Source organism: Dendrobium catenatum, unplaced genomic scaffold (genome assembly GCF_001605985.2).
Source record: "Dendrobium catenatum unplaced genomic scaffold, ASM160598v2 fragScaff_scaffold_658, whole genome shotgun sequence".
In the NCBI taxonomy this organism is placed as follows: domain Eukaryota; kingdom Viridiplantae; phylum Streptophyta; class Magnoliopsida; order Asparagales; family Orchidaceae; genus Dendrobium; species Dendrobium catenatum.
The window spans coordinates 305,464-317,399 of NW_021319120.1; the positions used below are offsets into that span (position 1 = coordinate 305,464).

The 11,936-nt window shown below is 35.4% G+C and overlaps 1 protein-coding gene across 1 annotated transcript; it reads right to left on the reverse strand.

Moving 5' to 3' along the window:
* Positions 1-10,686: 10,686 nt before the first annotated feature.
* On the reverse strand, positions 10,687-11,129 carry LOC110093336. Its single transcript, XM_020818185.2, is given in 2 exon segments — positions 10,687-10,957; positions 10,959-11,129. Coding segments are annotated over 2 exon segments (240 nt in total). The 5' UTR covers positions 11,076-11,129; the 3' UTR covers positions 10,687-10,834.
* Positions 11,130-11,936: the final 807 nt, after the last annotated feature.

An 11,936-nucleotide genomic window follows, 5' to 3' on the forward strand; every position in this document is an offset into this window, starting at 1 on the left:
AGCGGAGGCCGGGGACGAATTTTCGGAGCCCACAATCTACAAGGTGGAAAGGTACTTTACCGTCAATAGGTTGACGAAGGACGAAGGGGGAGAGAATGATGGCATCCGCGATGTGCTGGGAAGAGAAAGCTTTAGTATGGTATCAGTGGAGGGATATAGGGCGACCAATAAGGACTTGGAGGGAGTTTAAGGACTGCCTGTTGGAACGTTTTCAAACCAGCAGACAGCAGGGGAGGGGACTTCTATGAGCAATTCTTCGCTTTGATGCAGGAGGGGATAGTGATACCGTGAGAAATTTGAGTACCTTGCTAGTTGATTGGATCAGCCTCAATAAATTGTATTGGAGGGGAACTTTATGAAGGGACTGAAATCAAAGATCTGCATAATAGTTAGAGTGATGAGACATTGGGATTTGGGAGAGTCTATAGAGCTAGCTCAATTGGTGGAGAATCAGAGGCACCTGGAAAAAAGGAGCAGGAGGCAGTAGTTTAGGAGGCTCGTACAGGATGACCACCACCTTTTTGGCAAGCAAGGAGCCAACATTGGGTACTCTTAGGGAGACTTCGAAGGAGAAGACTGTCGAAGGAAGACCTTGTGACAACTTTAAGTAGCTCACAGAAACAGAATTATAGGAGAAGAGGGTGAAGGGGGTCTGTTTTAGATTTAATGAGAGGTATATGCCGGGGCACATGTATAAGGACCAAAATCTTTAGGTTCTTACAGTTTGTGATGAATAAAGAATGGAGCAGGTTGTCATCTTTCTACCTTGCAGACAAGGTGAATTTTTGGGAGGGGAGTATTATTAGACCGGTCCATTAGATCGGTTTAGCCGCTCCCAAACAGAGGCGGACATTTCTGCCTCTTTACGCACCGAACGCATGCCTGGGCATGCGTGAGCTGTCTAGGAAGGATTTTTGAGGGAGTTGGGAGGAAAATTTGAATGTAGGGACTGTTTAGGGATTTTCATTTGATTTTTATGCATTAAATAGTTTGTTTTCCTAGGGTTATGTCATCTTGAATTTGATTTAAATTTTAGATCTCATAGGTTTTCTTTGGGCTTTAGCGGTATCTAGAGATTTGGGAGTCTATCCTCTTGAATATTTCTTGAATAAAAGATCAATTATACCTTGTTAATTTCTTCCGGAGTTGGTTTTCTTCAATAAAATTATTGTTTTTTACTGGTTTTCCATTGGAATCATGGAGATTTCTTGCTGTTTTTGCTCTCTTGATAGGATTTATTTGAAATCTTTAAGTATTTCCTATCAACTACAACTGAACTATAATTGAAGATTTCATCTTCTAACACCAAAATCCATGGGATATAATTATTAGAATTAAGCAGATTAAATGTCTTTTATCTTCTGTTTATTATAATTAATTAGATTAAACTTCTTTTTTTTTTTCTATTTATTCTCCTAGAATGTATATATATGTAATGATTCCAAGGAATAAAATTAGAATTCAATTTATCTTAAATAGTTATTACATGGTATCAGAGCTTAGGCAAATCCTAAGCCTTCTCTGAGAGCCGCAACAACTCTCCATCAGCCAGGCCGATGCCCTCTTGTCTCCCTTTGGTTCGCATGCACCAGCTCTCTTAGACGCGAGCTCTTCCTCACGCGAATTCCTCTCTTTGGTTGACTTATCCTTCCGCACGCAAGGGAAGCTGGAGCCTCCTCTCTGTTCTGTTCACACACCCCAGGCCGAGATTCTGAGCTTGACCTCTCAGCCGGCCGCACACGAGCCCATCATCTACTAATAGCCTCTCTTCCAACACCAGTAGCCCATGAATAACGAGATCTCATTCTCCTACCCAAATATTATCGGTTTAAATACCGAAAACTTTGGATCCGCAGACAACTCTTCTCCTCTTCCTCTCATCACAAATCATAGATTTAATGGGCATAAATTTTTGCAATGGTCTTAATCGGTGAGAATGTTTATTTGCGGGAGAGGAAAAGATGACTTTCTGATTGGTGAAGCCCATATATCACCACAAACCGATCCTATCTACAAAAAATGAGAAGCAGAGAATCATCAGATCATGTCTTGGCTCACAACTCCATGAATGTTGAAATCGGTGAGAACTTTCTTCTTTACGAGATGGCCCAAGATATATGGGAGGCCTTTAAAGTGACCTACTCCAATTTCAAAAACATTTCTAAGCTATTCGCATTGAGACCATTCGTCACGACTACCGATAAGAGGACCTGACAGTAACTCAATATTTTAATACTCTAACCCGTTATTGACAACAATTGTATATGTTTGAACAATATCAATGGAAATGCTTGGAAGATCAAGCACGTCACGAGAAGATTATTGAGACAAAAATAATATTCAAATTCTTGATGGGTTTGAACGAGAACTTGGATGGTGTTAGAGGATGGATCATGTGAACCAAGCCTCTTCCAAATATCCGGGAGGCCTTTTCTGTAGTTCGAAGGGAAAAGAGCAGAAGAAAGGTTATGTTGGGAGGCCTTCAAGGATCTCCAAAGGTTCAAGAAGGAAATGCTCTTACCATCTGCAGTAATCGAAACCTTTCACATGTTGAAAATTGACATCAAAAGAAGGGAGGAAGACCATGATGTGATCATTATGCCAAACCAGAGCACACAAAGGAGGCTTGTTGGAAGATTCATGAAAAACCAGTTGATTGGAAGACAAACAAATCAGGACAAGAAAGCAATGCAAACTTTGCCAACACAACACAAGATCAATCCATAAAAGTTGAAGCCATTCCTTTAACCAAGGAGCATTTAGAGATGTTGAAGTTTCTGCGTAACAACACTACAAACCAATAGTCTCCAAAACCTGCTACCAGCCTACACTCTTTACTCAGATATAAAACAGTCAAAACTTTGGGTTATTGATTCAGGAGCATCGGATTACAAGATAGGAGACATTACACTCCTTCATGACTATTAACCTTATCATTTAAATCGAGTAGTTAAGGTTGATGATGGCTCAACATCCAAGGTTTTGGGAACTGGTTCCGCTTTTGTCACATAAGCTATCACCCTTAAATCGGTGCTTTATGTGCCCAATCAAGAGTGAAATCTGATTTTCATTAATAAATTGACTCGTGATAGTAATTGCTTAATAATTTTCTCCAACAATGATGTATTTTTTCAGGAACTGGATTCAGAGAAGAAGATTGACAGTACTAATATATGTTCTAGTTTATATTACATGAAGACACCCAAATCTTTAATTTTTGCTAATAATCCTCCTATTGTGAGTCAGTTTGTTGAAAGTTATTCTAGAGTCAGTCAAAATAGAGAGATTATTTTGTGGCATTATAAGTTAGGTCATCTAAATTTCATGTATCTTGAAAAGTTTTTCCCCATTTTTTTATTAATAAAAATTCAAATTTTTTAAAATGTGAAACTTGCCAATTGGTTAAACATACCAGATCATCATACCCAGTTGCTCCTTACCAATCTTCTAAATCTTTTGCCTTTTGTATTTATTCAAGTAGTTAAAAATAACTAGCAATTGAGCCAAGAATCACATTATTTCTGATTGAAACATGGAAGAGCATTCAAGATCATATCAGAATTACCTTCCTGCAACAAACCAGAAAAGAACAACAGGACCTGACCAAGAATTCAGAAAGTTCCGATGGAAGAGTGGAAATGTACTGATGTATAGCTTAACTCCTAGAAGGTGTCCAACCAGCATCAATGACGTTAAAGAAGATCTGAAACCATTTGGGAATTCACCCCCCCCTCCTATGAGTACTTAGAGAAAGAGTTTGGTTTTAATTTCTTACGTGGTGTTCTAAATCCACAAACCCTTACTACTATTGATGAATCAAACAAAAGCATCAACGAAAAGCTATTCGACGTTTAAATCTTCCTTACAATCAGAACAGATCATCTCCTCCTAAATTATATGTTCATGACTCTACACAACAATATGTTTGCCCTGAGAATAGTAACATTGTTTTTTTCTCATTTGTCAAAGCCATGAAAGATTGGATTGACAAAGAAATTGCAGAAGAAAATTCATTCGGGAGGAGGATCTTCTTCAATGATGACAACAGAATCAAGCATTTGTGGAAGCAACCAAGTTCAGAATTGTGTTGATCTAACTAATAGCTTGAATAACAAAACAACAGCTGGTATGTATGGATTTAGCACTAGAGCAACTCCACCAGAGATAAACAACCACAACAACAGTATCAAGCCTTTATCCCACTATGTAGGGTCGGCTACATGAATCCTTTTTCTCCATTGTGTCCTATTAAAAGTCAAATTCTTGTTTAAATCTAATAAAAAAAGACAATTTCTAATATTTTCTAACCAAGTCTTTGTAGGTTTGCATCTACCTTTCTTAACATAAGTCAAATCTAATACCACTACTTTCCTAACCGGGTCATCAGAAGGCCGCCGTTTTATGTGACCAAACCATCTAAGACGACTCTCTCTAATCTTATCTTCTATTAGAGCCGCTCCAATCTTTTCATGTATATACTCATTTCGTATCCTATCTCTAAGGGTAAAGCCACTCATCCACCTGAGAACCATAAAGAGTGTAAGGACAATATGTAAATCCTCATCTCTGTCACACTTAACTTAGTATTATGCTTCTCTTTTAATGGCCAACATTCGACACCATAAAACATTGCAGGCCTCACCTCCATCTTATAGAATTTTCCCTTAAGTTTGAGGGGTACTTTTTTTATCATAAAACAAGCCCGATGCATTCCTCCACTTCAACCATCCAACTTAAATTCTGCTGATAATATCCCCATCTATTTCACCATCACTCTGAACTATAAATCCAAGATATCTAAAACATATACTCTTATTAATGACTTGATAGCCCAAAGTCAATATATTTCGTTTTAGATCTACTCAAGCGAAATCCTTTAGACTCTAAGATTGACCTCCATAATTCAAGTTTACCTTCAACTCCCTCTCTAGTCTTATTAACAAGAAGAATATCATCAGCAAAAATCATACACCAAGGTACATCCTCTTGCAAATGTCAAGTGAAAACATCCATAACTAAAGCAAAAAGATATGAGCTTAAGGCTGATCCTTGATGTAACCCAACTGAAATAGGGAAATACGTGGTCAAACTACCTTGCATTTGAACACAAGTAATAGCCCATGCATACATATCTTTAATGATTTGAATATAAGCGTTATTAACTCATTTCTTTTCAAGAACTCTCCATAGCACTTCTCTTGGAACTTTATCATGCGCCTTTTCTAAATCAATAAATATCATATATAGTTCCTCCTTATTTTCTCTATATTTATACATCAAACTTCTTAATAAATATTTGGCTTCCATAGTCGACATCTCCGGCATGAATCCAAATTGATTTTGAGAAACATTAGTATCACGCAGCAGCCTATGCTACATAACTCTCTCCAAAAGTTTTAAAGTATAACACATTAACTTAATTCCTCTATAATTCGCACAATCTTGTGCATCACCTTAATTCTTAAAAATAGGAATTAACACACTCATTCTCCACTCATATGACATTTTTTTAGTTTTCAAAACAGTATTAAAAAGTTTAGTAAGCCAAGAAATTCCTTTATCTCCTAAGCATTTCAACACCTCTATTAGAATATCATTTGGTTCAATAGCTTTTCAACCCTTCCTTTTTTTTAAAGCATCTCTAACTTCGGTTTTACTAATACACCGATAAAAATATAATTTTTTATTTTCATTTATGTTGCTAAGGTCACTACAGTTAATCGTATTTTCACATTCTTCATTAAATTTTTTTGCAAAATATCTCATCCACCTTTATTGAATATCATCTTCTAAGAAAAGTACTTTTTTATCTTCATCCTTAATGCACTTCACTTGAACTAAATTCTTACTACTCCTATCTTTATGTTTGGCTAAGTTATACATATATCTTTCTCCATCCTTAGTATGTAATTTATTATATAAATCACTAAAAGCTAAGGTTTTTGTATCGCAAATTGTTTTCTTAGATTCCTTACGTGCCTCTTTATATCTTTCCCAATTATCATAGTTTTTACAATTAAACTAATTTTTATAACAAATTTTCTTATTTTTAATCTTATCTTGTGCATTTGGATTCCACCACCAACTATTTTTATTATTAAGAGCTTTTCCTTTTGAAACTTCAAGCACATTTTTTGCAATATTCTTAATATCACTAGTAACTTTTTCCCACATAACATTAGCATCATCATGCACAGACAACAAGAGATAAACAACCAAAGCTATAAAAAAAGGAGTAGAAATGGAAGAATCATGCAGCTTGAGTGAGGAAGGAGACTACGAATCTGCAGATGAAAAGAAGCCAGTTCAAAGGTCCCATAGAACCTGAGCTGTTGAGGTTCGTAATCTTTCAGAAAGGAAAAGAAGATACAAAATCAATGACAAGATGAAAGCATTATAGGACCTCATACCACATTGCACCAAGGTAAATGACTCGTTGCATGCATTGAACACATGTATTGTTCGCGCAAACATAATGCTTGCACAAACATGAAAACTCATTCATGGGGGCAAAATGAATGCAATGTATGTCATTCATAAATGAAATGCAGAAGATGGATGGCAAGAAGATAGATAAAAAAATGCAGCATCTTGTGGACAATATTAATATACAATCAATCATATGAAATATTATTGTCAATGCCAGTTAACTCGCAAGCAAGAACATAAACCTACTACTTACATGACGGTTCACTTTCAAGCAACTACTAGAAGACTTGTGAATGATTGTAGATGACAGGGAAGATTAATTAACCTGTAGCATTCGAGCAATTGTGGGCAAAGTCTTAAACAGCAGGAGAGTTGCCATGTATACAACATCTAGCCTACAAGTAGAAGAGATGTTTGCAATGACTACAAGGGATATGCAACGGATATTAAAATATCCCTTTAAATGGTGGTGATTAATTAGTAAGTGAAGATCACAGTTCCTTACAAACATTAAGAGTCAATGTATAAAAGACATAATAGCCCACTGACCAGTTTGCATGAGAAGGTTAATGATGAATGCAAGCACTTACAAGCTATGTAGCAAGAGCTGATGAATATTGAAATGCTCTTGTAGTCAACCATCATTCAACATCAAGTAAATGCATTGATCCTTCTATGGGTAAAAGTATATTATTTGTGGCAAATAAAAATGCCTACTGGCCCTTGCAGAAGACCCGTTTTACATGCTAATTGTCACCCCATGATAGTGTCAAAGAATCATATCAAATGCAAATGCCTACGAGCTATTGCAAATGTATGCAGAAATACAACAGATGTAAACTCCTATGGGTTGCCAAAGAAGATTCGTCAAATATCCAAAAATGCCTGCGCATATGCACTGTAATGTGTATGCACATAGGTATACAGAAAGGGATGTATAATACACCTGCATGGGCCTCGACGAGCGTGTTATGAGTACACACGTTACGTTCAGGGATGCTGCGCGAGTCAATAAATGAACCACACTTCGAGACCGATCCTTCTATATGGATAGATAGGAGTCAACACGGCTCGAATTATCAAATAGATATATGATCAATGTGTCGACCAGAATATCTATTTTATACATTCATATAAGACCTTCAAGGTCTATGACAAAAGAAATTTATCAACAAAAACATGAAGCTTATGGTCCCGATCCTCTGTTGACTTATAGATAGAGTCGACAAGGTTCAATCAATGAAATTCTCAAATGCCCATAAATACTCCCATGATGGTCGTGTTGAATGTAGATCTCAATCAGAGGGGTTAACTCCAAATATTTCAAATACCTCTAAGTTCCCAAATACCCATTCAAAATAAAAAAAAAATCATCAAAATCCAAATATTTAAAAATTGAAATTAAATCATTAAACACTTAAAGTAAAAATCATCTACCCTCTGTAATAGTTTGCCGAAGTGAACAAATTGAAAACTACTTCAGCTCACAAAGAGCTAATGTCTAGTTGAGAATAAACTAGGATTCATTATCAAATTATCTCCTGCTAGTAAGGATGTGACACATGTCCTTTAACCGACGGTTTTGCCAAACCTATTCCAGCTGCTTGATTCTCCCTACCTCATACGAAGACTCCTGCTTCTTTGGTTCATTCCGCTTCGGAGAAGCTAAATCCTCCACCTCGCCTCAATCTCCAACCAAAGCCTAGACCCAAGGCTTCCTCCTTTGCTCCATGTCTATTGAAAAGTCGCCCCTGACCTCCTCATACAACCTCCGACTAACTCTATTTCCTCCAGCTCCTCTTTGCAGCCGAACCCGAAGCCCAACCTTATCTCAGTCGAACCTCCACTGCCGCTCCTCTAGCCCTAACCGACCATTTGCTTGTATACATCCGACCCAAGCTCTCTCCTCTCTGCTGCAAGCAAGATCCAAATGACCTCCTTTCCTCCCTCTCTACCTAGGCCGACCGACACCCATAGTCGAACCAGAGCCGAAGCCAACCTCCTCCTGCCTGATACTCTGCCTCTACCTGATCCCTTTAGTTAGGTATACATTTTACCTTTTTGTTTTATTATTACTAATTATTATTGTTATAAGATTATATACATGGATATTTTGGTTATTTTATTTTTAAATTTTTTTATATTGGATATTTGGGTTTTTATTTTTATTTTTTTTAGTCCTAGTCCTTGAGCATGATATATTGGATATTTTGCTTGGTGAAGTACATGGTTAAAATTAGGCTTTTAAAATAGCTTCTATATGTCATTTGATTATCTTTGTATTTCTCATATACTTGAGGAATTGATGAAATTTTAGCTCCATTCAATTCTTCTATTGTACATTACAATCAACAACCTAATCTTTAATTTAAAGATTATAAAAAATGATAGATTCAAATTAAAGGAAAATACTTATTCTCTTTCTATGATGATAATATGTAGAGAAAGAGGTCAAAATGATCACTGGACTATTTGTCCCAAACATCTAAAATTTAATCTTTTTTCCCCGTTGATTATAGTCCAAGATAGTCATTTTGATTATTGTGAAACAGATTTGAGGAGTTAAAGAATCAAATTATGCAAATTTAAATAATTTGAAACTAAGAGGACCTCTCGTAAATAGCTTAGGGATCATTTTGACTTTTTCTATAACTATTATTTGTGTTCAAACACAAGGTGGTTTGACCAGGTATTTTTCTATTTCGGTTGGTTTACATCAAGGATTAGCCTTAAGTCCATATCTTTTTTGCTTTAGTTATGGATGTTCTCACTAGATATTTGCAAGAGGATGTACCTTGGTATATGCTTTTTGCTGATGATATTCTTCTTGTTGATAAGACTAGAGAGGGAGTTGAAGGTAAACTCGAATTATGGTGGTCAACTTTATAGTCTAAAGGTTTTCGCTTGAGTAGATCTAAAACTGAATATATTGAGTATAATTTTAGTAGTAATAGACCTAGTGAGGGGATTGTGACTTTGGGCGATCAAGTCATTAATAAGAGTACACATTTTAGATATCTTGGATCTATTATTCAGAGTGACGGTGAAATTGATGGGGATATGTAGAGGTAGACCTAAAAAGACTTGGTTAGAAAATATTAGAAATGGTCTTTTTTTATTAGATTTAAATGAGAATTTGACTTTAAATCGGACACAATGGCGAAAAAGGATTCATGTAGCCGACCCCACGTAGTGGGACAAAGACTTGATGTTGTTGTTGTCTATATATATATATATATATAGTTCTTAGGATTTAACAAGCATTTTCACATTATTAGATTTTTTTCAAAGAAATTCTAAAATGAAAATTAAGATTATTGACATGACATGCACTACTGAAAGTTAGAAAAAATTATGATTATATTCTTATCCTTACAACATAAAAAAAAAAAAAAAACTTAAAATGTATGATGTTAACAACTCTTATTTATGGAATGCATTTTCAAAATAAAAAATCAATCTTCTGCATTCAAACTTGATTATTCATCAAAATTATTTTATCTAGAGTAAATATGATGTATAAAAATAAGTAATGTTTTAGCATGACATCTAAATCATTCGTTTATACAAAACATTGAAAGCACTAAATTATCCAAAGATTGTAGAATCTTATAAAATTTGATCCCTTACTAATTGGAAAGGTACAGTTGGAATTAAATGTTCAATATTTTTTTTAATACAATATGTTGGGAATGAAAATTGATAGGAACAAAAAATTCCATTCATTTGATCATAGGCACAGCCTAATTCTATCTTTTTGTGTGAGAATAAATTAAGTTATTATAAGCTTTGAATCAAGCAATCCTTCTGTGCTACAAGGACAAGGATGCATACCTCAAGACCTTTCCAGAGTCTTGGTTGTATTATCTTAGCGATCTTCTCATCATGCTTGATTCACCTCTAGGCATGGATTGTTGCTTTAATTTTACAACTTTTAAATTTTTAATCTTCATGGTTCTGGCTCAATTTTAATTGCTCCTTGATATTTGTTCAATTCACTTCAGGGGCCTTACACAACAACTTTGCATGCTGAGTTATGCAAGAACACCATCAAAGCCTTATGCAATGCAGATGTTTCTGAGGGAATTTTTGTTAGGGGGAAAGATATATCCCTTCCTGAAACAACCATCAGACTACCAAGACGGCCTCTGAGACAAGTGGGCGGGCGACCGGTTTCCCAGCGGCCTATCCTCGCCTTTTTTGCCGGCAACATGCATGGCCGGGTCCGACCGATCCTACTTGAACACTGGGGAAATGGCAAGGATGAAGATATGAAAATTTTTGGTCCTCTTCCAAACCAAATCTCTAAAAAAATTTCTTACATTGAGCACATGAAATCAAGCAAGTTCTGTATTTGTCCCATGGGATTTGAGGTGAACAGTCCAAGGATAGTGGAAGCCTTTTATTATGAGTGCGTCCCTGTAATCATCGCTGACAATTTTGTGCTTCCTTTTGAAGAAGTTTTAGATTGGAGTGCGTTTTCTGTTGTGGTTGCGGAGAAAGATATTCCGAATCTGAAGGATATATTGTTGAGGATTCCTCTCAGGAAGTACATCAGAATGCAACAGTGCGTGAAGAGGCTGCAGAGGCACTTTCTTTGGCATCCAAGACCAGAAAAATATGATCTGTTTCACATGATCTTGCATTCAATTTGGTTTAGTAGGCTAAATCATATGAACCCCTCATAATGGCCATTAGTCAGGTATAGTCAGGTATAGTCAGGGATATGGATGTGAAATACATCTGGGATTATTATTTAAGCAGGTTCAAGTTGATCCCATTTTTTTAGGATATTGAGATTTATTTTTCGTTTGGGATGACTTTCTTACTGCTGCTTAAAAAAGTTTTCTAGTATAAAATTTTTAATTTTTATACTAAAAAACTGTTTTAAGAATCAATAAGAAAGCTGTCCCAAATGAAGTTTTAATTTGGGACGGCTTTCTTATTATTTTTTAAAGCTGTTTTTAGTATAAAAATTGAAAATTTTGTATTAAAAAATTGCTTTAAGAAGCAGTAAAAAAATGGTTCCAAACAAAGCTTGAATGTACCATCATAAAAGAACTCTAACCTGACTTGCCATTTTGCTCTTTGTTTTCTTCTTTCAGGTGGCTAATGTGTCTTTCATATTTCATCATTGCTCAAATTCATTAACATGTGGCACCCGCACAAGAAGAAAGAGATGCGAGGTCTGGAAATGCATCATTATATTCCAATTCTTTGTTTCTATATTTCTTTCAGGTTTTTGTTGCTAGCTGTTATTGCAGAAGCTATATATTAAATAAATTAAACTGTTTGTTGTTGCTTTCCTGCATAATAGATAAAGTTTTAGGATTTTTGGATAAACCACAAGAAAAAATCATGAAAGTTGAAAAATAGCTTTTTATTTTTATTTTTATGAATGATAGTTTAGTTACCTTATTATCTAATTAATTTTATTTATATATAATTAAGATTATAATATTATAATATAATTATGTAAAATTGATACTAATATTTTTTTTATCAAG